At 40.2% G+C, this 27,834-nt stretch overlaps 1 protein-coding gene across 3 annotated transcripts in view; it reads right to left on the bottom strand.

Moving 5' to 3' along the window:
• Window positions 1-1,893: 1,893 nt before the first annotated feature.
• The window catches only part of LOC116670241 (leucine-rich repeat and fibronectin type-III domain-containing protein 2), a 127,316-nt gene continuing 101,375 nt past the window's right edge, over window positions 1,894-27,834 (bottom strand). For 2 of the 3 annotated variants that reach the window (XM_032500666.1, XM_032500665.1), the window contains 2 exons: window positions 7,342-8,738; window positions 1,894-4,715 (listed from right to left, as the gene is read on the bottom strand). In XM_032500666.1, coding sequence (XP_032356557.1) covers window positions 3,725-4,715; window positions 7,342-8,717 — 2,367 coding nt within the window. In that variant the 5' untranslated portion in view covers window positions 8,718-8,738 and the 3' untranslated portion in view covers window positions 1,894-3,724. Of the gene's footprint in view, window positions 4,716-7,341; window positions 8,739-16,262; window positions 16,274-27,834 lie in introns of those variants that run through there. The other variant, XM_032500667.1, reaches the window with a different exon arrangement.

Raw genomic sequence — 27,834 nt, forward strand, 5'->3', positions numbered from 1 at the left:
CTTTCGTTTCAATTGATATCTGGTTTGATTTCATTGCAGCCCAGAGCAAAGCAAAGAGACAGTGTGAGAAAATAGAATAAGAATATAGTCGGCTTTGTTAGAGGTGCCTTTTTTGAAGTTGTACTTTTATTACAAAAGCATTTTCACTTCAGGGAAGGTGGGATGTTGTCACCCGCACACAAAAATAAAGCTGAGAGACTCGGAACAGTTGATGACGTCATAACACACCTTTAAATTTGTCTTTTCACTGAATATGTTTGCCTTAATTTAAATGTCTTCTGTATCACAACGGCACAAAGCCTAATAATAACCTTACATACATGTCGTTTGGGTTGGGCATCGTTGTGATTTGACCAGTTCTGATTCAAATTCCAATTCTTCCTTTTGATTCAGGTTCTCATCAATTCTTGAGGGGTGGAGTCAAAACAGGTCACATGCTCATTGTACAGATAAAGGAAAATTGTATTTTTATTCAATGGTGGTTTACCGGTTTAACTTTTTAATGTTTATTAAAGCCACAGTAGAGTGTCACTTACTGTGCTCGATGGCTGCAACACAACCAGCCAGGAAATACGGTGGCTGCTACAAAAACCCTAACTTACGCACGTTAAATTTGAAACTGCCGGTAAACTGTCGGAAACACCATGTGTCCAAACGATTCCAATGAAAATACGATTCCAAGTTGCAAGCGGTTCTCGATGCCAAATCCTACATGTAGTTATGTTCCTTCTAAGCCTCCAGTAGGTGCATATCGCTGTCTTCTAATGCCACCCTTGGCCCTCATGGAGATTATATTTACTCTGTGCAGCCGTAAACACCTTTCCTGGAAGATTATATGAATTAAGGCCTTTTAATGAGCTCTGGCCAGGAGCTGCATGTACCGGTGATTTGTAATAAGGGCAGCGCTGAGGTTGAGTCAGCAGCGACTGGCCTGATTACAGCAGCTGGACCTCAGGAGGAAAACCCTCGGCTCATCTCCTGTAAACAAAGACAGCAAGAAAGAAAGGACACTCCATTAGCTACTTTGTAATGTGCGTGTAGGAACAGTTTAGGTAACACTCTAAAGGATTAGGGCCAAAAATGTGATTAGTAATGTAATCCAAGGCACGTGAAATAATTATGAGATGTGTTGCAAGAAAGAAAACGCAGAAGAGCCAGTTTGGTTCATAGGAATTAATCAATATTTTATATTCTTTTGTAGCAAAATGTTTTCACACAGAAACAGGTTTTTTTCTTGTTTACGTCCTAGAACCTCAGGTGAAAGTCAGGACTATGTCGGTCAAGTACACACTTAAATTGTATTCTCAGTTAGCAGAGTGGAAGAGGACATTACATGATGTCACAGGTAGAGAGAACTGGTTAAAGGGTCAGTTCACCCACATGACAAAACCATTTCTCATTTATCGCTAGTGGTATCTATTCATTCAGAACGTTTGGTTTTTATTTATCAAGGCTTTGGGATATCCACCTTTTGAAATTTCTGTCTCTACCCAATACAGTGGAATTTTCTGTCAGAAAATACTCACAATGAAACTCACAATGTTTGATTTGGAACTTTTTTACTGGTTCAATAGTGACACAGACTTTAGAGTTACGTTTAGAAAAAGTTGTTGATTTTCAGAAGAATTTCTTTAATGAAATTGCTCCATAGGTCTATATTCAATTATTAACATAAAACGTAATTCTCTTCCTAGATAGCTACTGTGGTAATCATCTCTGGTAATTGACATTATTGTAACACACTATATATTGTCATATTACACACCTCAACTGTGTTAGAGCTAGAAATCTCATCGAAGGATATCTTTAAACCTGAGCAAATTAAAACCAAGAGTGCTTTCATGGCTAGATAACATTAGAGGTAAAGGCACAATATGTATTTTAGTTTTTTTGGGGTAAACTGACCCTTTAAAAGCAGCCATCATTTTACATGTGTCATGTAAAATCCCATTTCAGCGTGCCAACTAACAATGACCAAGTTGGTACACCACAGTAAAGCACCTTTCCACTGTTTGCTTCACATAAAAATAAAAGTACTACTGCACGATTTTGACCCCCCCACCCCCCCACCTCCCCCCATTTACATTCTTACCCAGTAATTGTACAAAGAAATGCCAATATACAGAACGGTACACCTAGGGATGAAAAAAATATAAAAAAGATGACCACTCCACATCTTAAAATGAAGCAGAAACCCACAAGATATTGAGAAAGGCATCGAAATGTGTAGGGATGTCTCGGTTGATTGTAGGCAGTGATCCAGATAGCCACTAATTCAAAGTATCTTACTGCAATGTACAGCTCCTTATTAAATACAATACAAAATGGATGGTTTCTTTAATAAATCAATTGAAATAATACATTAACCAACAAAGGTTCTGTATCATGCAACCTGGTAATATAGATTTCCAGCATTTCAGCAGTTTGGCTCTTAAAAAGTTATCTTTCTCCCATTTTCTACGATTAGCATCCTCTCCTGAGCAGCATACTGACCTTTATCAAGCTAATAAAAGGCCATCTGGACTCATCCCACCATTTAACCTGGCTAAATGAATAACTGTCGTATTCTCCTGTTTACGTAACCTAAAGAAAATTAGAGCCGAGTAAAACATCCTGCTGTGGGGATACGCAAATGATTAAGTGGGCGTGATGGATTTAAAAGACTTTTCCCATCTGGTGACTGTAATATGTGCTGATAGCATCTGAAACTGTATCCTGAGGCAAACACTTTGTTTACATCAATGGCATTTGAGCCTACAGGGACCATTGTCACCAGCATTAGCCAATGGGGAGCGTATCTAAGCATTCAAAAAGACATTTTGTAACAGCAGGAAATCAACCTGAGCTGTAAACATACTCAATTTGACTGGCTGCAGACTAAATAATGCTTTGAAGCATTCGAAAACATGTGAAGAACTTTGTGTTTTGAGCTGTTTGCAATCCTCAAATAACCTCATATAATACATAACCTGAGGTCCAGTGTCAATAATATCTAGAGCATAATACCATACTATCTGAAAAGAAGTATTATTTTGTGATGGATTGAAATTTTCAGTTTGTGATCGTTTAAAGTTTGACTGAAAGTATAGCTAAGTGATGTGAATGGAACACTTGTCTGTGTGTATATTATTCCTTTATTCCACTTCCTTAAAGAGTTGTGCCTCTGCCTGTTGATGAATCACCTCAAATAATAAATAGTAAAAATGATAGAAAAACCCAGATGAAAATAAAAATGACTGTTTTAATTTTCTATTTCCTCCTCTGGTCCTTCTCTCTCCTGTTACAGTAGTCCCATTTAATGCTGAGGGTCCAAGACATTGTGAAGCCCATCCAGTTCACCACAGCCGAGGCAAATCATCTTGGCGTTCAGTTCTTTTGACAGAGAGGTAAATCCACTTTGAATTTCTCATCTTTCTCTTCCCTCCTTCTCTCAGAGACACTCTCATGTGCCCTGTAGATGGGGAAATTACTCCCTCTGCACAATCCAAGATTCGGTGTTGTTTTGAGAATGGAACAATATTTCAAATACAGTTAGACACTGCCAGAGATTTGAGATGATGGCCAGGCATCTATCACTTTGAGTGCCTTTCTTACTGACATAGACAGTATTCACATGGATGAACTTCATGCAATACCCAAAGTTAGATTCCCTCTGCCTCTACACTCATTTTCCTTTAGTTCCTGATATAGATTTATTGGCCATGAACCTCAAAGTTCGACCCACTCAAACTGTGCTTTCCATCACCCACTCAGAGCTCTCAAAAGTGGGCTTCTCGTCCTCACTGTCATCATAATGCAGCAGCATTCCATTAACAGACAGACTGCGCTTAGTCCAGATGTTACTAATCCTGCGAGGGTAGCTGCTGCGACACTGTGCAGCCCCCACATGACCCATGTCAAATGAGTGACTCCTCTTGGGCTTACCCTGCAGGGGCACCCCTAATAGACGTCCAAGCATGGTGGTGGACTCAGCCCGCCCGAGCAGGGGTTCTTTATCGGACGGGGGTAACATAGCCACCGTCATCACAGCATTGGAAGTGGTAGGAGGGGCTGAAGCCCCATGGTGTTCCCGTGCTACCCCTCGCAGCTCCAGTGAGGTGAAGGCTCCTAAAAGGTGGTCCAGGTTTGGCTGTGCTTTGGGGCCATGCCTGTGCCTCCTGAACTTGCTGCTGGGCAGGGTGCTGCATTCCCTGCCTTGCATGCTGTAGCGGTCGCCAGCCCCCCCTCCTGTTTGGCTGTCTAATGAGTTAGAAGAGGATGAGGATGAAGAGAGACTGCTCTGGAGGGATCCACACTTGAACTCTACCATTTCCTCACTCATGACCACTACTGTGGATTTGACCTGTGGCGGGGCACCGTTGAACCTGTTCAACCCGCCATTGGTCTGTGAGTATGTGTTGCTCACAGTGGGTAATTTATCAGTCTGGGTGCCACTGGTCACCTTATACCGCACCATGAGGATGATGATGAACACCAGAAGCGTGGCCACAATGATGCCACCGATGACCAGGATCATGGTGCCACCCAGGAAGCCACTGTGGAGGGACTGGCACTGCGGGTAGTCCTCCGTGGTAATGAACTGGACACAGCCGACGATGTTGGTGGCAGTAAGGGTGGTGGCAGTGTCATCCCAGATGGCCAAAACACACAGGTCATACTGCATCCCTGGGACAAGATTTGTGACTACGAAGGCTCTGTTAGTCATTGGAATCATCCTGTCAAAAGACAGAAAGATACAGCATTAAGAATGAGAACCTCTTACTATGGGAGTTCAAGACAATGGCAGAGAACTGTGTTAGAAGCAACACTGGCTTAGTGTGTTATGCTGGGACAGATCAAAGAAATTGCCAACGTGAAGCATGCTAAGTAGCTATTTATATGCACAGAGTAATCCAGAAAGATGACCTCATTGGTCCATGTACATCCCATTTGATATGCTTGAAGCTATAGCAATGAGATAAGTATTCAATGGCCACTTTTTACATATTGTTTTGGCTGAATGTAATTTCTTGAAAAATCCATTTAACAAGCATTCAGTTGTTGCAAATGACTATGTTATTATTCCAGATGTTTAAATATGACTAATTAACTAAGCAACCAACAAATTCATCTGTCAATGTAGACTGCAGAGAAATACATATGCACATCACTGGAGCTATCATATAATACCATGATGCATGTAAAATTTAAATACCTTCTGACAATATTTCTTTTGTATAAAAACACTACGAATTGCCATTTTTCATGAAACCAAGAGTGCCGTCTAGGTGAGTCAACAAATACAAATGATCCATGAAGCTTCATTTGGACATCATTGACTGCAAGCAGAATGTGCTGCTAGCAGAATGAAACATCATTTAGAGCTAAAGCTTAAGTGAACCGCTTGGAGAAATACGGTATACACACCTGATTACGTACATTTTGAACAAATTTGATTGTCCATTGCAAATGTTCAGTGCCACAGCAGGAATAATGTGTGTTGAGGTCAGGGTGGTGGATCGGTATGTAGCACAAAATGCAGATATTTTTTCTAAAGGTTAATGTTGAACATATTCTTGTTTTTTTCTGAATCGTCCAGTGTAGGCTTGGGCGATTGGGCGATTATCATCTGATAGCGGTATATCTGACAGAAAATGTTGTAAACTAATGCTATATGCTACTTGGATTAGTCCTGCTGCTATAAAACAGAGTAACAATCAAGGGCTGTTAGATACTGTAACTGTGGGTAGACAATGGCCCTTGAAGACTCTTTACCATATCTGTAGTTATCTCCACATAGATTCCTCAGTCATCTATCCATTGTTGGCTTGCTGTGCTCTTATAGTACATTCATCCATATCTTTAAACCTTCTGAATCACCTTCACCACAGAGCCCAGACACCAGTGGGGCTACAGTCCATTATTCATAATTGCCTTTTTCCTAAGAAGAAGCTGCGTTGGCTCACATGTTTGAAAGAACTCATGCATATTTCTCCTCCCCCATGTGGCTCGGATTGAGTTTTCATCATGCCATTGCTGGAGTACGGGTAGTGCCCTGGGAAACATGTCAGCGAACCAGAGGTGAGGAGTAGTTATGCATGTGCGAGCAATGAAGTCATACGAAAATAATTTCAAAAACAGTAGTTGGCTTATCTGTGCAGTTATCGTTTCCTTCCAGTTCCTAATTTGTCCTTTGAAATGCATAAGGACTGCACAGCATTCATTACATAGGAGTTCATAAATGTATTGCTTTTGATAATTTTCTTCTGTATATAAATAACATATTGTGTGCAGCGATTATGACTTCCTATGCATTTTAAAGCATCAAATCACATACTGCGCAAGGAAGTTTGGAAGTGTAAGGTACTGACTCTTGACTAACAATAACATCAGGACTGCCATCTCAATGATCTCTTTTCAGGGACATAGTTTAGCTGCTGCAAATCAATGACTAGGTGATAAAATACAATTTAGAATGTTTTGTTTGCAATTTTGTTGACATTAGATAATATGTATGAATGGCATTTACAAAAATTTCAGATCAGTCATCTGACGTTTCCATCACAGAGAAAAAAAGTTCTGAAAATTCATATTGGTCTTCTATTTTATGGCATAGCAATCTGGTACAGCAAGCTCTGTGCAAATGAAGAAATCAGATAAACACCTTATTGAATTTGCAGGGATGGGGAGTTGCATTCACAGTGTTTGAACAAAGCAATATCTTTCTTCAATATTGTGTACAGTTCGAATATTATATTCTCAGCTAATAATCAGACTTCTCTCATTCTGTCTATTATCTTTCATTAAATCGCTCTTGCTGGAATGCACAGTACAGGTACATTGTGTAGGGCCTTGGCACAGAATAAGATATTGGATGAGTTGTTGCTAAAGATTCACCATCAAGTGTTAGTAATTGAGGAAGCATGAAGCTTGCACAAAATTGCTGTAAGTGCTATCCACAACAGGCCAATTTCCACACTATTCTGATGCAGATACACTAAAATGAGGGCCTGTAATCCTTTTTCTTCTTGGATTTCTCATTAATGGTTCAGGGCAAGGATTTCACTTTGGGTTTCACAATTTCTAAAAATGTACCCTCACTGTTTATTTTATGTGTCAATGTGAAAGAAAAAAGAAAAGAAAACTCAAGAAGGATTAAGAAATATAAATGCTGATCTCCGATTAACACTTCAAAGAAATAGACTCAAGTACTTAGCCAGCAAACAATTAGCAATTGACTGAAGAAGCTGAGCAGCTAGTGTTCTAAAGTTAAAGATTATACCTCTGGCCTAAATTACCACTTTGACCAGAAAGGTCTCAGCTCTTACTTGGATATAATTGAGTTTCATTCATCCTACTTACCTGTAAATGAGAACTTCATCTTCAGAACAATTGTACTGAAGCTGATACATTTTGACCTTTGGAGTTGATTTGCTAACAGTCCACTTGACCAGAGCAGAGATGGCAGTCACTTCTGATACAGACACCACCTTCTCTGGTAGAGGTTTAGGCTCCCCTTTACTGGTCTTGGTGGAGCTAGTTATGTCCGAAAGCCCCGACTTGGACTGTGTGGTACGGTTTGTACCATTACTCAGATGGGGGAGTTGAATGATTGACAATTCAATAGAGGCTGTAGATTCCCCTGCAGCATTGGCAGCTATGCAAGTAAAGATCCCGTAATCCTTGGGCGTGGTTATTGTAATGTCCAGGGTGCCATTTTCGTATACCGTTGCTCGGGAGGAGTTGCTGATCAAACGGTCATCAGGAGCAACCCAATGCACGGTTGGCATTGGATCCCCGACTGCTTTGCAGCGTAGGCTAGCCGTTTGACCTTCCAGCACTAGTAACTTGTGTGTATGCTGTGTGATTAGAGGGGGCTCACAAACAAACTCTTCCTCACGAACAGACCAAAAGTAGCGCCCCTTTAGACTAGCAGGAGAAGCACAGGTTTCCATATCATCCTCCCGCTCCAGCCTTCGAAGCCAAAGCACTTCACAGTTGCAGTGCAGTGGGTTTCCACCAAAGCTTAGAGAAAGTGGCGGTGCATAAGGAGTACTCATCACTACATTGCTCTGCGAGCGTGCAAAGATGGGGTCCGGAGGGAGCTTCTGGAGACGGTTGGAGGTGAGGTCCAAGCGGGCCAGTTTATCTAGATCTACGAAAGTCCCCTCGGAAATGAAGGCGATGAGGTTATGATCCAGACTCATCTGATGGAGGTTGACCATCTTGCGGATGGCTTCCCAAGGCACACTGCGCAAGTTGTTATACGACAAATCCAGATCCTCCAGTGTCACTAACAAGTCGTCAAAGGCTGTGTTGGAGATCTGATTTAGCTGATTGTTGTTGAGTATCAGGTGCTGCAGGTTGACCAGCCCTCGGAGGTCATCCGGTCCCAGCTCAGTCAACCGGTTACTGTCGAGGTGCAGGGATCTCAGGGTCTCCAGGTCAATGAAAGAGAAAGGCTGGATAGTGCTGATGGTGTTGCGGGACAAGGTGAGATCAACCAGACCTGACATGTTGGCAAAGTCCTGAGTGGTGACCTTCAGGATGAAGTTGCCGCCCAGCCGGAGCTCCACAGTTCGCCGGTCAATGTCCAGTGGGACGAAGAGCAGGCCTTTGGAGGGGCACAGAGTCCCCAGAGACTCAGAGAGGTTCTGGCAGACACAGTATTTGGGACATGCATGGGCCATCCTAACTGCGGTTCCCAGAAGCAGGAGACTGATGACCACCTTGTCCATGTTAGTTCATACAAAGGGGACCTACAAAAAAACAAAGAAAACAAGGATTAGTCTGAATTAAAAAAAAAACGATCAGCTGAGATACAGTATTAATATTTTTGTTGACTACCCCAAACAAAATTTGGTTTCCTTGAGCTGCGTAATGATTTTAGTGTTTGATGTCTAAGTTCATTACAATACAACAATACAATTTCAAACATCAAAATAGAAGAACAGAATATAAATGTTTACTTATTCAACCCTCCTATAAAACATAAACACAGCTGCAGATGTTTGTGTGTGTGTGTGTGTGTGTGTGTGTGTATGTGTATGGGTGGTAGTGGTAGTAGTAGTAGTAGTAGTAGTATTACTACCACTATTAATACAGGTGAGATAAAAGGGAGTCCATGGCGCAGTAATTGCTCACTTGATAAGCTGGTCTGATTATCATCCTTAAGGATTTTTCACATTAATATTCTCTAACATAACACTCGCCATGTATTTTGCAATGCAAAGAAGGTGTGGAAAATCACATGAGGATTCTCTGAATGAAGCCTTGGATTAAACAGCTAAGAAGCAATTTTAAACACGCAAATACTAATAGGCCGTCAGATATGCTGTTATGAATGCATTAGAAAGTAGATCAATTAGGGCACATGCATGTATTTGCAGCAAGCTATGGTTGACATTGTCTTCCCTTTTTCTTTATCTCTGTGTATGTCTCTATACTTTTGTGTTTGTTTTATTTCCCCATCATTTCTGTTCCAGTTTGACAAAAGATAACGTTTGGGGAAAAAAATGTTCCACAAGCTGCAGGTTTTAGACTTGTCAGACTTGGTTGACAAACTCAGCACGCCTCTACAGACGTCTCAACAGAACCGCACACCTGGCTGACTCCTCCAAATGGAAGGCCACACATGGCTTCATCCTACGAACTTTTAATTTCCCCAGACATTTGTATCATTAATTCCTAATACACCCATAATCTAAAAATCAATTTCAATCTTTTTTTTCACACTACCAACATTTATTAATGTAAAACTCTGACTAGTCTGCGTGGTTCATACTAGAACCATGGGGAGGGATGGTTGTAATGCTTTTTTTATGTTCACCACGTTTGGGCTGTAATTCATCATTATTCATAAGTGTGTAAGATGCAGGTCGCAGCATTGGGGCTTTGTACCTTTAACTACCTTGTAACACCCCTTCATGTTTAGACTCAACTTCTCAATAACTCATAATTACAGTGCAAAAGGAAATATCTATATCCCCTCTCCTTCTCATTACCAGTTTGTAATTATGTCATGAAGTGCCACGACATCTGGACTGTGCGTGACACAGAGATAATAAGTATGAAATGGCAGGCAGGAAAAGAAGAAAGTGATTCATGGAGACTCTGCAATAGTCATTAAAACTGAATAAATTAATAAATAACAGTGAAGGAAATGACATTTTCACAAACAGTATGTTCATAAAATGAGCCACATTTACGGTGGGATCAAATGCTATTAGGCATTTGACAGTACTCTGCCACTATTTAGCATTGTAATACCATAACAACGCCATACAGAATTATTATAAATAAAAAAGGGATCAGCCAAATACAAAACTAAAAGGGAAGCTGACTAAAAAGAAAAAAGGAACAGGTGACAAATATGTAAGTAAGCAAACAAGTCATACAACAGGTACTTGTTGTATGGAGTTAGGTCAGGAAATGCCCTTGACCCCGTTAAAGTGAAAGAATATTGAGGCTCAGGAGAAGATGGATGAATTGCAACGGAAATTAAAAAATGCCAAAATGCATTTTGCCAATGTTTGTACAGTCACTGTCTTTTCACTGTTTCTAGATGTATCTTCATGTTCTTATAAGCATTTTATGTTATTTGATCCTGCCCTGTCACAGGTGAGAGACAATAACATTGTCTTATCTTATCTATCAGACAGTGAAATCCCTGCTAGAGGATTCAACCTTGTGAAAAAAAACTATATACTGATGTGTCAGTAAGTGTTGCAGTGTTTACACTAAAGTTGCAGACTGTGGATGCCAAGCCTGGTTTAAACACATAATTTTTAAATTTGCTACAACAACAAAAAAATTAAAACTCTACCAAGATTCAGTCAAGTGTGTCTCATGGTACATGACATGGGTATCAGGAAGCAGGTTCCACATGACTCCCACATAAACAATGACAAGCTTTGTGGATCTTGGAGACGGCAATGTTGAGACAAGTGTGGAAAGTTAACATTTCTTGTTTTTGGTTGTTAGACTGCAAGTCCATTGGTAGACGCCCATTGCCTACTTCTTTATTAAAGACATTGACCAGACACCTATGGGCTCTATTTTAACAATCTAAGAGCACGGTGTGAAGCGCATGGCGCAGGTGTGTTTAAGGCGTATCCAAATCCACCAAAGGGTCCATGTCCTGGGTGCATGGTAAAAAAGGGTTGAACTTCCTTAAGTGTCTTCCTTAAATCATATGTGTATTTTGGGTATAACATGCAATAAACCAATCAGAGCATCCTCTCCCATTCCCTTTAAAAGCCAAGCATTTGTACCTTGGCACATTGCTATTATAATGGAGGATTTGCACTGTAATCTTTTTAATCTTTTGCATGTGTATGCGCTGCTTGTGTGCAGCCTAGGTGCATTTTACTAATGCGCGGTTAAAATAACAATGAAATGTCTTTAGACCAGGTTTTTGTTGGTCAATGCCGTGATGACTTCCCGCTGCCTCAAGATAGCAATACGCCAAGAATGCACCTGAACACACCTCCCTGTAGGACCAGCACGCCCGTGGGCTCACAGATGGGTGCAGGTGCATTTTCTATTTTACTGACGCGGGCGCTGGACAGGAAATTGACGACTGCATCGGTTTTAAACTAGCAAGGACACTTGCGTTGGGCTTTGAGCCACACTGTGCTGTGTGAAAGATAGGGTCCAATAAAGTTTATGACTGAAGCCAGGCTTTACTTGACTAAGTTGGTAATGAATGATGGCACTCCACTCAAAGAGGTGTCTGTGTCTGTTGAAGTCAGTATTATCCAAGTTATGAGCTCGTTAGGAGCCATGATTGTCATTTTTCCCCAGTTTTTTTATACATTCATATGAAATTAAAGCTAAATTTCTATTGTTCATCTCTCTTGTATACACATGCAGCTCTAAGTCATTTATTTTCACTTGTACAAAACTGTAAATTGTTACTGTAGTCTACATTAAACAAAGTATTTGTACACTGCAACACTGTATAAGCCTACCAATACACTGCATGTTTTTGTACATGTGACCTAAATGAGCATTTGTTGTTTCCGTGTCCAGGCTGCCATGAGAATGTAAAGCTCCTGCCCAAAGAAGTTAGCAAGTCAAAAGGTAAAAGGCAGAAGAAATGTAAATTGCCATTTTTCATTCATACCATAAATTGACAGCTGTTGACGTTTCTGAGCAGCCCCTTTTTTGAGACTTCAGTCAGCTCTGCAGAAAACTGTGAAACTGTGGAAAAAGGTGTTTATTTCACCCAAATAATTGCAGACTTGATACATACTGTTCTGGCCCTCTCAGCACTTTGGAGCTAATCCCCACAAGGCGTCATGGTGAGAGCTGTCAGTGATGACGGACAGTTTCTCTCATGGTTTCATTTTAATGCACAGCATTTAGAAACAGCAACTGAAAAGCCCTGCAAACCTACAGAAGCTGCCTTTTTTATTTTCCTTGGATCTTCCTTTACCCTGAAAGGCGACAATTGTGGTGGGTAAGCATTAAAAAAAAAAAAAAAAAAAAACTTGGGAAAAATATACAAATGTGCAGAAAAGCATATAGTGCTGGCTGGAAGCAGTGGAACAATTCACTAAACTTTCTAATCCCGCAACAGTTTCCCATTTAAGCGTGTGTCGTATGTGGGGAGAAATGTGGTTGCTTCTGTGAAAGCCAGGCAGAGGTGACCTTTCGGGGATAGAAGGGGTTGCGTCAGGAAGAGATGCGATCCATGGATGAAGGTTAAGGTCCACATCCATTTACTATTGGCCTTTACAAAGCATGCGACACCATCTACAATTTAATGTAAGGGAAAACAGATGCTGCACAAATACCAACAAGCACACATTCTATACGGTTAGTGATGACATATAGAACTCTGAAATTCATTATCAACCAATCGGTAAATGCGACCCTCTGGCTTCTTTAGGTATTGTGCCTGCCTTCCTCTCCTCTGTGGAAAATACAGTAAGGTTACCTAGCTTTTCATTTCATGTGTGCCATTTAATGCATAGGACTACCGCTTATGGCGCCCATATTATGCTCATTTTCATGTTCATAATTGTATTTTGAGGTTGTACCAGAATAGGTTTACATGGTTGCATTTTAAAAAAACTAAATATTTTTGTTGTACTGTATCGCTGCAGATCCTCTTTTCATCCTGTGTGTTTGGGTCTCTGTTTTAGCTACAGAGTGAGACATCTCATTCTATCTTTGTTGAGAGTCGCATATGCTCAGTAGCTAGGTAAGATCACATCAGCTAGATAACTCTTTCTCCAGCTTTGGTCAGTCCAAGGCAGGATTAGCTGGGAGACTTCTTCTAACCAAGGGACACTTGTGGAATACCCGCAGGGCAGGGACAGGAAGTAGTTTTTTAGATTATGTTGAACTAGTATGTGTTGTAGCAGTGTTTTGTCATTGAGAACAAGCTAGCATGCTATCGCTAGCGTTCTACGGTTAGCCACCTTGTCTCGGCTAGTGACGTAGAAAGCCGTGCAGATTTTGAACAGCTCACCTGGAGACTGAAGGCAGAGGACATTCAGAAACCGTATCTCAATCAAAACAGCATGGATCATTTTTTTTTCCAAGATTGTAAGCATGTGGAAGCACCAAACACAAAATAACACACCAAATCCCAGTAAAAAGGGATTTTCTTTAATAATATGGGCACTTTAATTTATTTGTAACATGCAATTTAACTTCAAACGATGTAAGCTTTAAACGTTAGGCGTGTTTGTCTAAATTGATAACAGTATTGCCAATGTAGAGTCATTTCTTTTAAAGATTATTTTTTGGGCATTTTAGGCCTTTAATTGACAGGACAGCTGAAGACATGAAAGGGGAGAGAGAGGGGGAATGACATACAGCAAAGGGCCGCAGGTCGGAGCCGAGCCTGGGCCCACTGCGTCAAGTAGTAAACCTCTATATGTGGGCACCTGCTTTACCAACTTTGCTATATGGGCGCCCTAACGTAGAGTAATTTTTAAGGCTGAGGGGCACATTAATATATTATTTGTGTTGTTATACAGCTAATTCTGGCATGGGTGTGAGGCCCCTGAAATATGAGAGTTTAGACTCACAATAGCTTATCTATCCTACTCTTCACTGTATTTTGGGGAAGTTTCCATCTCCAGCATCTCCAGCCAAACTAAGGCTAGTAGCTAACTACTTTCAAACTGAAAAAAATGATTTGAAAATTGTTCATAACCCAAACCAAGTTTTTTTCTTGTCATTTTGCTGCCTACACCTTACTGTCGTCAACTCTTGAGAGTCAACTTTTGTTAGCTAAACTTGACTGTAACGGCCACTGGCATGACAACACCTCATGGTGTCCGGTATGCAGCTCAAAATTAGCTTTCCTTGGCTAAACTTAAATGTCCCAGGCTCTAAAATGTCACGTGACCAGTTGGCGGTCGCAGTCTTTAGAAATATTGTGCAAATGTTTTCATAGGATACCACACAAAACTGGTAATGGGAATGTGTAGATTAGCTTCACAACATAGCTTGTTTTAAAAACCATGACCACAATGTGTCCCTAATCTTAACCAAGTAGTAGCTTTAAACAATGACCACAGCCTATTTCTAACCATAACCAAGGTTTTTTCAGTAGATTAAGTTGCCAAAGCTTAGAGGTGGCAGATCAGTAAAACTATTTTATCATCTGGGGATGAGGATGCATTGGAACCTCCCACAAGTAAGAAATAAGACAATGACAGGCAGGCAGGGCAATGAATTTGTCAAAAACAAGGTGCGTTTTGCAAGTAAGAGTTTGTTGTACAAGATTAACCTTCACAGGAACATTACAGCACAGCTGTGTTCCCATCTGTTATACAAAATCCAAGTGTTCTATAAGAACTGTAGGCCTTGAGGGGGAGGATGGCCATTCTGATAGTTTCTTCTTCTCTTGGAACGAACAGACCTTCTATCCATCAGTACAAGCATTAATGTGAAAACGGCCTGCTGTAATGTAGAACAATGGCGCCTGCGGTATTCTATTTCATAGTACAAACAATAGCCGTTCCCACGCACGTACATACACAGTCTATTAGCAAGCAAACCAAAGAGAGAGACATTCATTCATGCTTTTTTTTTTTACCAATACAACATCACCATAAAACTCTGATTAGCCTACCACACACATTTCAAATACCGGCCCACAGGCCAGTTTACACAATCATAACTGCAGCGCATATTTGCTAAAGTGTCATGCAGTAGCCCAACTACACACACACACACAAAAAAACTACACACACATTTTCACACAACATTCATATTTCCACACATGTTCAAAATAACGTAGTCTTGTCTGTAGTCTCACTTTCCATAAGACTAATGTCTTAATAAGCCACTGAGGAGCAATGCAAAATAAACCAATGTCCAATGCGCTGTATAACATTGAATTCGGCGATCCATTTATTCACAGTTCTGTACACACATGCTCACTGTAATGTTCCACTATGTGTCAAAGACGGGAATAAAGTTCTCTCACTAACCATAAAAAAAAAAAAAAACTAAGTGCAGATGCTGCACTGTTTTGCTGCTGCCACTGCTGTACACCCAAATAATTGTATTTAGGTATCAAGCTACATTTTACAAATATCTTTCTCTTCTAGTCCGAAAGCTAAATATGAGGTTGCAACCGTGAGGAGAACCCGAGTACTCCTACCCGAGACCATCCTGACTAAGCTCTGCCTCTACCTGAGAGCTGTTTGCAGCTGTGTTCAGTGGCGTAATCTTCCAACACACACAGGAGGGGTGAGAGCTGGACTCCCCAGCATCACATCTTTTTGCTTTTCTCTTTCCACTTTGATAAAACGTGTCACAGGATGACAGCTTGGTAAACCTGAGCACTATGTGTACGATCCACTGATGTCATGTTGCACTATTTGTGGGTGCTGACGCTCAGACACTCTGAACAGTTATCTCTCACTGATACAGTATTTGGAGCTGCCGGCACGTATACACTTGCCTCATGCAGCTTTCAACTGACAAACCAACGCCTAGTTTACGTCCATAGGATTAACCTACAATCTGGCATCATGCATCATTCAGAAAAGTCCATGTGGAAACAAACGTGTGCTGCATTGCTCACGGTATTTATAAGATTAATCTTAGCCACATGAAAAATCTTAACAAAGGATGGAGATTATCAGAGTGGAAAATGAAAGCAGCACATCATGGCTTAAACCTGACACTTCTCTGGATGATAACCAAGGTAATCTGTCTGTTTAATCACATATACTTCAACACAATACACACAATCATCTGTGTCTGCTGGATAAGAAATGACTACCTGAAAGGGTCTTCCTTTCTGGAACAGCAACAGGATAACATCAACCAGCTGTGAGCTGCTACCTTTTCTAGAAAGCTCCTCAGAAAAGGCTCTATGAAATACTTATATCAGTCTGGTGCCTGTACTGTAGGATAAGTCTGATGGAACAGATTAATGCTAAGGATGGGCTGTCTATACACATTGGAAAAACTTGTTTCTACTGTATTTTGCAGAGAGATAAGCCGTAAATCCAAAAGGCTGCTCAGGTAAACTGATGTTATTATATTTAAAATTGCAATTATTGCCAAAGGTTTTCTCGTTAGCATAAAGGCAGGTCATTATGAAGAGCGTTGACTCTACCCTTTACCCTCTTATTCTTGTGCAGCCACTCGAATGATCGGCTTAAAGTGTAGCTCCTGGCCCTACTTTGTCAGATATTTTGTGCTTGAGTTACTTAAAGTATGAAAAGTAAAGTAGTAAAGCTCAAAAACGTGCTGTGTTTGCCGGACGTACAGCTGCTAAGAGAATGATTGCAACCTGTTGGATGCCACCTCATAACTTGTCCGTTTGTACATGAACCTTTTCTTTTTTGGACGTGACATATATGGAACTGTCTACGGCTTGCATGGGTGGAGCCCCTGGAAGGACTTTGGACACATGGCGCACCATTGCTGAGTTTTTAAAGTCCATGTTGTGAGTTGGTGTCGCAACCTTCGCTTTTGTTTGCGCATATGACTAGTCCCTTGTCTTGTGTCTGTAAATGTGTTTGTGTGTCTGTTTGTGTGTGTCTGTTTCTGTATGTGTTGTTTTGTCTCCCTCCCATTTTTCCTCTATATTTTTGTGGCCCTGGGACATGTTCCTATGTCCCAGTGTGTTGTTTGTGTTATTCGTGAATATTATGTTTTCTAAATATAAAAAATAAATAAATTTGATGACAAAAAAAGAGTTGCAAAGTGGAAGGACTTACAGTATCATAGGCATCTACAGTTGCAGATGGAGATGACCAACCATTTCCAAGAATTCAATGGATATAAAACCAGTTGAATCATCTGTACGACAGATTAAAAAAAGAAAAAAAAGTGTAAGCACTAAAACAACTTCTAAACGTTGCTCTGTGCGGTGCTTAGCGCCGCCCACGACGATTGTGATTGGTTTAAAGAAATGCCAATAAACCAGAGCACGTTTTTTTTCCCATCCCAGAATGCTGTGTGGACTAGCCAGACCCTCTTCCGCAGCACTGTCGAGGAAGGTCTGGCAATAAGAGACTGTAGTGTAACACAACTGAACGATCCAAAACATGCAGAATGTTTAACAATCAAAGAAAACCTGCAATCGTCAGTTAGTTTTCCACAAGACTTTTAAAAAACTCTCTAATCAGCCTTGAGCTTGCTGGTAAACACACTTTGTCTATGACAGTCTTAAAGCCTCTGCAGCCCAGTTTCCAAAGTCTTGATATGGTTGACTGGGGCTCTGTAATTGTGCCTGCACTTTTTAACAAGATAACTCAGTGAAATCAAGTACACAGTTATATTCTTTGTGGAAGTAAAGTGGCTTTTTGAAGAAGAAATTGAACTTTGACCTGGCAGTTTCTATTTTGTTCTTGATGTCTGAGACCTCAGATATCCTTCATCATAACAAAAGCAATTGAGAACTCGGTCTGAGTCGGGGCTTTCAAAGTCAGTCAAAGTGGAGACAAGTAACCCTTAACCCAATGGAACGAGGAGATTGCGTTAACAACAATGTCCGAGGGGCATTCCTTGCCCAACACTGTCAAACACCACATAATAACAGTTAACAATAATCAATGAGTTAATATTCATAATAATGGAGCACAAGTTTTCTAACTACAGTATGCATAATGCTGTGGGGTGAATGAGTTTTTTGTTAAAGCCTTATTTTCATTCATGCATATTTTGTCATTACTAGAAGTATGGTGAATAAGCTATTAGCAGTTCCTGTTTGCAATGTTCCAGTGGATACACAGCTTTAATGGGTGACTTTGATACTGAAGAAAACTTATAAAAATGTGATTCTCAGGCAAGTTCTGGAGTTATGAAGCGTCTTTTTCAATAATTTATTAATGTTTATTCACAAGTTATGTAATCCTTAGAGAGTGTAAGTGGCACTGAATCGGATGTGTGTATGTCTGCGTGTTCAAATTTGACAGATTTGAGATATGGCTCAGAGAAAAAGTGCCACTTTTGACACAAATTTTGGCAATTGGGCACTAAGGTATTTTTTAAAGTATCTTAATTGCCTCCATGAGCTGTGTCACAGCCACTGCTGGTGCCGTCTGTGTTTTGAGAACAACGGCGTGGACCTGTCCCTTTCACTTCACACTGTAGCTTTGCATCACGTATCTCGGAATTGTCTGTACGAGATCAACTTAAAAACTGCCACCAGACATTTTCACTTTTCCTTTCAAGACTTCTAGTTTTAAAGTAACATCACAAAGATATTTGAGTGTCGATATTTCAGAATAGCAAGGTCTGTGTTTGCCTGTCTCAGCTTTTCATTTTAGTGCCATATTTACACATCTGCACACAAGCTGCCATGTCAACAGCTCTGCACCATCCTACCAATTGCTTGGTATGGGAGGGACTATGTAAGGATTAAGTATGAGGAACACTTTTTCTCATTGTTCATCTCCGATGCTTTCTTTCATCAAATGAGACATCTGCTTCTTTAACAAGCTGTCATGGAGGAAAAGGTTAGACATATCAAGACTGTGTAACCCCTAAATTCCTCTGGTTTACCATTGTCTTGTGCTAATTACATACATGCCTCTGACATCCGACTGCAACCACACATTGTCACACGCCCGCTGATTAATTGAATCAGACTTCACAACCCTGCTTGGTATTTGATGAAAGCCCCCCGCACACAATAATGAATGCCAGCGCAGAGGGGGAGGTCTCCACAGCCCCAAACAGGATCAAATTAATTGATGCTGCTTGAGGCCAGCAGTTAATATAAAATTGGTTTTGTTTTTTTAAAAGAATTGCCGACCTAATTAACCTTTATCCCATTAGACTGTGTCTATTTATCCTTGTTGTTTTGCCTGGCATAATATTTTGCTTGTTGTGGCTTTCCCTGAATGCACCTCATTGTTTAAATGTCTCCAATGCTTCTTATCAATTTCCTGCAGAAATGACATGATACTGTTTTGTAAAGTGTTAAGGTCAGAGAAGTCATTAGGGGGAAACCAGCGCCCTTTGGATGAAAATTAAAGAATTAAAAATGGAAAATAAGAAATTAAGATACACGAGTTGGCAAAATCTAAGGTTAATGGCAAAGTAAGAAGAAGCTTCGTCGTGATCATATTACAACGTGCACTGGCAGTCTCTGAAGCCTGATATGAGCTTAATTCATATTCAACAACAAATATGCCAGTGGAGGTAGGCTGAATCATCTGAAAAGAGCAGGTTGCACTGAATTGTCAGGGATATTCTGCAGTATAAATGTGCCAGAGGAGTGATTAAGATGTGGATCATGCAGATGGAGATTCAGGCTTTTAGAGGGTTTTATTTTATTTTCAACCACCACAAAGATGTAGGTAGCTCAAACCATCTGGAGATTGTCACATGTTTACTGAAAACTTGGTGTTACTCTACCTCGGAGGTGCAAATAGCTAGAACGAGATGATGTGAAATTGTCGGTTAATGGCATTTCAGTATAGTCAACCTTGACTTTCTGTTTGAATTAATCTGATAATTTCACTGAATGTTTGACCCTAAGCAAACTGCCTTAGAGTCAAACACATAAATCATCTTAATCCACCATGTTTTCTTCTTATGGTTTAAAATTCTTCCCCACACTATTTTCTTAAACGGCTTCGGATGATGTTCACTCACTTTGTCCATTTTATGATAGCAAAGAAAACCACGACAGCCTAGTTCAGTGATAGAGGAACAGGGCATGCAAGGACTCAGACAGACTGGTCATTTTTAGTAATTTGAAGAATGAAAGGAGTATCAGTACCGAACCTTGGAGGGTTTCTTTGGATAGCCTGGTTGGTTTGGGGTTGTGTAGTGTCGCATTGTCAGACCTTCCTCCACAGCGCTGCGAAGGAGGGTCTGGCTAGTCAACACAGAATTCCGGGAAGGGAGAAAAACACGCTCTGGTTTATTGGCACATCTTTAAAACAATCCCAATTGTCTTGGGCGGAGATAAACACCGGATGGCGCTAAGGTGCCGCTGCAAAATAGCCGAAGTTTGCAGTCAGACTGAGCAGGATTCTCCCGGCGAGAAGCCGCTGCTGACACGCATGTCCGCGTGGCGGGCAGAGCTGCCGTCTGTCGGTATTAAATTGAGATGGTTTCATAACCTGTGAAAACGTCAGTTAAAAAGTAGTCCAATTCCATGTTTTGGTAGGCTACAGTTGGTTTTAACACCTGAGGCAAGCTATATGAGAGTAGCCTACAGCAAAACTGAACATTTTAGAATGGCCTTTTCTTGTGGCCAGCCTAAGGCACACCTGTGCAACAATCATGCAGTCTAACCAGCCTCTTGATATGCCACACATGTGAGGTGGAAGGATTATCTCGGCAAAGAAGTGCTCGCTAACACAGATTTAGACACTTTTGTGAACAATATTTGAGAGAAAGAAGCTTTTTTGCGTACACAGTAAAAGTCTTGGGTCTTTGAGTTCATCTTATGAAAAATGGGGGCAAAAACAAAAGTGTTGCATTTATAATTTTGTTCTGTGTATGTGGGGATGAGCCAATGTGCTGCACAGATTCAGACAGCTCCCACACAAAGCTGGCCACATATATAGCTGCAGTGGCGGATATGCTCTGGTATCCATCACATAACACCCCTCACACCTCCCCAGGCAAGTCACAGGTTCTGCGCTGTATCAGACGTAAATGGGTAATTGACAAGTAATGATTTGAGTACGCCTCATGCTTTTGCTCCCTTTATCCATTCAACGCATCTCACTTGTGCCTCTTCTTTGTGTAATATTTGGTTGGCTCCCTGCCCGGCACATCACATCGACAGCTGAACTTTCCGGCCAGAGATTCTGAACCTTTCAAGCGTGAGATGGAGCAAAGGCTGAAATATCCAGGGCCAAGATTGTGCATGTGTGTGTGTGTGTGTGTGTTTTCTCACTATGTGTTCTTGCATGCTCCATGATGCGTTTGAGTACACGTCTAACAGGAGAATCAAGACTCTGAACTAGAGTAGCCCTGAGGGCAAGAGATGGATACAGATCCTGAAAGGTTATTTTTGAGGTGATAATGCATTTTATGGTGATTTGACTAAGAGTGATAGGAAAGCCAAAAGTCACATCTAAATTATTTCATCTATTCAGTTCTGCAACTTACTTACTCGGGTCAGAAAAATATAATAAACTATTAAAAAACTATAAAAAGATTTAGTAGAGTTTAAAAAATACATACAACCCAGTTGTGTTATACCTTAAAACTATGAGCCGTTTGTTTTTGGGTATCATTCAATTTAAATCTTTAACAAACGATAACAAAAGGCAATTTTTTTCTAATACTTCAACTCTGATTGTTGCACATTTCCTCAGGAATAGCTAATGTTATAGATATTTGATTTAGGTTTGAAACCATGTTTTCAGATACTTACATTTCCTCTAGGCAATGAGAGCATTTGGTACACAATTTATTTGGAAGCATTTTAGCCTTTCTTTTAGTAATGAATACATGACTGGAAATTATGGAAGACATCTCTTAAATCTGAAAAAAAATACATAACAAAAAATGCGACCAAAACCATTTTGATTTGAGTTTGGTGACAGATATTTTGCCAAAACAACGTTAGAGACCTTTATTATTCAGATTTTTTTTTAACTCAGTAAGGGGTTTTGATTTAAAATGTAGAAAAGTACAATACTTCAAACAAAACATACTTAAGTAAAAGTAAAAGTAAAATTACAGATTTAAGAAAAACTACTCTGAAAAGTACACAAAAACGAATCAATTACAGTAACGTCAGTAAGTAAGTAAGTAAAGTAATTATAATTTGTTACTTTCCACCTCTGAAAAATTGTAAAAGTATGAAGTCTACTTGTGTTACATTAAGGTGTATCGCATAGTTTCAAGTTTCCTTTTTTGAAACGCACAAAAAGAAATTTGGAGGTGACAGACATTTTATCCAGCTATTGTAACAGGTTTCAGACAATTTAATAAACAAAAAAAACGAAAGGAGTCTTAAAGACAGCAAGCAAAATAGTGAAAAAGGTCCAGGAAGCCAAAAATACCAGGGATACAAAAACAGGATGCAATACAATGGTCTGACACCAGACAAAGACAATCCAGAGACTAAATACCCAAGGTAACAAGGTGAAACAAGGAACATGTGACACGAGGGCCCAGGAACAGGTAAAACAAATCAAAACACATGGCAGGAAGTGACAAGGGAGAAAAACAGACTACAAAATAAAACAGGTCACTGAAACATACACAACCATGACAGCTATGTTAACATTCTCTGTAACTCAAGGCACCCTGGCGGCCTAGCGGAAATAGTTCCTTAGCATAGAAGGATTTGTATTGAACAAGAAAAAAAAAAACACTGACTCCACAAGTGACAAGCTTATTAAATATAGATTTTGATGAATTGGGATTTTGGGACGCATTCAAAGCTATAGTGCGTAGTTTCTGTTTTCCCCAATGAGGAATTCTTAGTAATGACAAAAAAACTGTCGGCGCGCCCACATGATACAGGCATTCAGTGATCCCACGTACCCTCCCAATTCACAGAGTTGCTAGTAGCCAAGGAGAACACAAGGAGGATTAAAAAAAAACATGATGGACTCTTCAGAAGAGGTAAGGTAGCAGGAAGTCACCAGACGCCACAATCTTCTGAACATGGTCATACTGAGAAACACAGAGAGAGTTATGTGGAGCTGATAGTCTTAATTAGCTTTGTAGCAACTCATTTGGCAACGGCTTGAATGTGATGGACGTTCATTAATACCAAAACAGTATGCACTAAAGCTTAAAGTGGTCAATGGAGCCATAGAACGTAAGTGATGTAGCCAGCCCGTCTGGTTCTCCTCTTCTTCGATACCCCTGCTAGCAATCAATCTGTGGCCCATGATGCCTTTACATTCCCATGCGAGACCTAACACGGATATGATTGCAGCAATTAGGTATGTCTTACTCTTTCCCTGGAGTCACATTTGCAATTAACTGCAGAATGACAAATAATGTTAGTCCCTATACCCAATAACCACAGCCCCATGTCAAACACAAAATTAAGCTGTTGAAAAAGTGTAACAGGGGAGATACTTTCATTAGGGAGGAGCATGTAAGCTATTTAACAAAGTATGGTATTAGATTAGTTCAATTAATATGCAGAAGTTGCAGTATTTATTCATTGAACTAAGCAATTCATTCCAAAACTTCCTAGAAAATGATTTCAACTGTGATAAACAGCAGCATGTGGCTCAGGTTATCAATTCACAATAAGTTAGTGAAAGATGTATATGGCCAGGCTTTGCCTGAAGCATGTTCCAGCTAGACACGAGTCGCCAGAAGCTCAAGCAGTATCAGGACGATCGACACTCTCCAAGGGAACTCAAAATCCGAAGTTATGCCTTGTGTTAAAGGTGAGGTTGCACTCTTTAGTCACAAACTTACAAAGAGTTATCACCAACTAGGCAACCTCTTACACACTAACTCTGTGATGCCTGTCAGCTCTACAGTGCTGTTTAGCTTCTTTTAGCTTTAAGTTGCTTTCACCTCGTTTGTGTTTTTCACCCCACAGACTCTGCCCTAATCAACCTAATTTCTAGCCACAGAGGGGAGCTGATTTTAGCAGAAAAAGGTAATTCAAAAACTAAAACTAAGTTAAGATAAGACATTATTGTCTCCTATAGTAGATATTTGTCTTGGGCTGTCAAGAGAACAAAAGATGGTGATGCATCACACATAAACACAGTAAACATACATAAAACATAAGTATACAATTATTTCATCCAAATGCATTCAGTAAACATCCGATAAACCTCACACAAGACCCCCCTTCCTTCCCCCACACTCCCAGAAGAAAGAAAAAATAACCCAGAGTACATCCTCCCCCTCATACTGCACTTAATTCTACCCAGATTGCACATTTCCCGTGGAATCATGCTGTGATCAATAACTTATGTATTGCACTACGCCCAAACGCACAACTGCACAATACTGTATCAAATTTAAAAAAAAAATGGACCAGTGCCCTACTAGAAATGACACAACCATTTTGGTGAGTGCCACAAAATTAGCTATGCTTAAACTCAGCACATTCAAGGTGGAGACCAAAAGAGAGCTAAAAAGAGAGTGAATATTTGACTTGTGGTGGTGGAAAGAAACACAACTGAATAATAATGTTGCTCTGTGTCTGCTGGCCTTTTTTTTGCTGACATGTTAGCTGAATTATTACAGAGTGTGAGGAAATCATCACAAAAGAGTAAAAAATGACATACCCTATAATAGACTTTTTAGTGGAGAGCACATGTGGTCATTGCGTTAACTTTGTGGTCCAAGTCTATTATATAGTAGTTTTTATACAAGGTCCTTCAGACACATCACACACAAAAAAAAAAAAAAAAAAAAAAAAAACTTTCTCAATGGTCTTCCTGGACGACCACATTTTTAAATTAAAAAACATCTCAGAAGGAATGGCACCAGCTCACTCGCTCTCTTATCAGAGGCTGCCAGATGCCAGCCCACAACACCATCCCACACACAGCCTGAAGGTGCACCGCAACACGAAGCCATCGCACTGGGGTGGGAGAGCCAGGGAGAGAGAGTGAAATACAGTAGAGGGAGAGGAAGAGGGAAAAAGGAGACGTATAGCCTGGAAACATTCGAAAGGAAAAGTGGATCACCGTGCGGAGGAGGGTCGATTGGAGCAAACTGAGGCTGGGGAAAAGTGTATCGGTAGCGTCAAAGACCAATCTCTCTCTTTCCCCACCATGCCTGAGAGGCTAAAGACGAAAGAAAGGAGAAACAACTTTAGATGGGTTTTGACAGAGTGATCTGTTACCGTGAAAAAGGAGAATAAATGTGGTTTACGATGGTTCCCACGCCAGCAGTGGCAACAGTAAAGATGATGCAAATCACTTGTGAGTAACAAGCTTCATCCATCACCCTTGTTACAGCGCCAACGTACAGCACAGGCCCAGCGGCAAAGCCAATCATGCACACATTGTATGCAAAAAGCCTACAGGCAGTTTTTCACAGTGGGTGTAAGCTCTAAATTTTAAATGTGGAAGGCAGAAAACCTTTTACCAGAGCGAGATACACTGTCTGATCAAGCCATCTGTGATTAGATTTTGACAGGCTGCTGAAAGTACGCTGGTTGACAGCCCAAAAATTCAATTTTGTTTCACTTTCTCATGTTCTCTGCTTAAAGACAACTCTCTGTGGTGACATTCAGATTTGCACACACTTGACTAACGCACCGCCGTACACACTCACACACACACACGATGACTGGCACAACAGTGACGCAGCTAAGACCGAGGTGCTTGTGCTGAGCTCCGTAAGCGTCACTAAGGTGCCAATAATATGACGTTAAATCACATGCCTAAGTGTAACATTGCTTACATTTGTCTTTTTAAAGTTTCTTGAACAGGAGTTAAGAATCAGGGAGGAATTTTTGTGCCCTCCAAAGAGGTTTTAGCCAGCACCCCAGGAAATCACCAGTGCAAAATTATAATAACTCAAAGAAAAAATGTAACTTCGTAATATTAGTTTACCAACCAAAAAAAAGCAGAACATAAACTTGAATAGAAAGGCTAATCTCAGTTTTATCACCCATATTTAGATAGTCAGGCTGTGCCGGACTCTTGATGATTTTACTAGTAGTATATTATATATATATATATATATATATATATATATATATATATATATATGTATATATTTTAAGCAGTTTTGTTAATTGGAGCTTCATTCACTCAAGCATGATAGGCAGGTTTGTTTATTACATTGTCAGAAATGACACACATTGGCACATTGATTGATTTCTGTCAAATAAGGTAACAGAGACTTATGATTTTATTTCTTTATTTATTTACCTTCATTTAACCAAGAAAAGAAATCTCTTTTCCAAGAGTGTCAGCATTAAAACGACACGTACTGCACGTAAAAACACAAAATACACAGAAACACTAAAAACAACTGAATCAGCAAATCCCTCAAAGTCAACCGCAATCCAAAACACATAAGGCAAAACATCTACAGCCAGATGTGGTTGCCTCCAAGTCAATCGACATCCTCTTAAAAGCGGCCAATGAGACCAGCTCACTTAGTTTCATGGATTTCTGTAACTGGTTCCAGTTCAGTTCAGTTCTAACATTTTGGAACCGGCAAAGCTTGTTAGTCCTGATACCTTTAACATTGCCTTTACTGTATGCAAATTGGTCATGCTTGTCTTGCATAGTCACCCACCAAAGGCTCTTTCTGAGTCATTGAGAACCCTGGTAATGCATTTCTTGGGGTCTATTTTTAGCTGTGGATTAATACACATTTGGGGAGTTACATGCATGAGGAACAGCTAAAAACTAGTGAGGTTTTGACAGCAAGATGGTGTATGTACGATTCACTCATACTAACAAACTACGATGCCCATGTTAATTGTAATGAAGGGACCAGTGCAACAGTGTGGCTCGTTGATGTGTTTTTAACATGGCTTTTGGACAACAATGGAGCTCTATGGCACAGAGGAATTAAGGTGCAGTATATCTGCTTTTGGCTACACAGACAATTATTGTTAGTAGGATCAATTGAGTGATGGTTTTGATCTTTCCATGGGATTAATAAAAATAAATATTGAATATTTGCTTTATCCTGAAAAAAGAAATAAGATCAAAACCCTAAAGCCGTTCTATAAATACAAGATACATGTACAATTTAATAACACAATACAAGTGAGTCCGAAATGTGTTGTAAAAATGTTTTTAGAACATAATCGCGGTTTCTTTGTTTAACCGTAATTAATTGCTAACATTATCTAAGGTCTTAAAGGTGCCCTGCCACACGTATTTCATCACTTTGTGGTAATGTCGAAGGTTCTATCAAGGACTCTGTAACATTTTTTGTGGAAAAATGCCTTGGTTACCTTGTTTCAAGCCATTCTAGCGTGGTATAGAAAGCCTGCAGGAAGACTCAGCTCGATTTGTCCCAGTTCTCATTAATATTCAACGAGCTAAGCGGCTTGACTCTGATTGGCTAACAGCTAGCCAATGAGTGCCTGGCTATTAGCATCCTTTACCCAGCGCAACTGGGAGAGCTCATGAATGAGGAATGAGCTCAGGCAACATGACATCAGACTGACCAGCTGTTGTAATTGGCCTGATTTTCCTCTTATTTCTTTTCAGTGACTAGAGGTGAAAGGTAGCAGTTCATTTTCACATTCACAACATATCATATTTCAAAAAATGCTAGTAAAAACGGTTTTGTGTGGCAGGGCACCTGAGGCTTGACTGTTGATAGTAATTGTTAATTTTGAATAGATTTGTGAATTGTAGTTGTAGAAGTCATTATTAGTTGGATTGTTCAGCTAAAGCTATGCTAGTTGTTGACACTTGACCCTATACATGTTCATAGCAACAAAAAAGACAAGGGGGGGAGGGGGGGTTCAGTTAGAAGTTTTAC

Source organism: Etheostoma spectabile, chromosome 20, assembly GCF_008692095.1.
Source record: "Etheostoma spectabile isolate EspeVRDwgs_2016 chromosome 20, UIUC_Espe_1.0, whole genome shotgun sequence".
Classification (NCBI taxonomy): domain Eukaryota; kingdom Metazoa; phylum Chordata; class Actinopteri; order Perciformes; family Percidae; genus Etheostoma; species Etheostoma spectabile.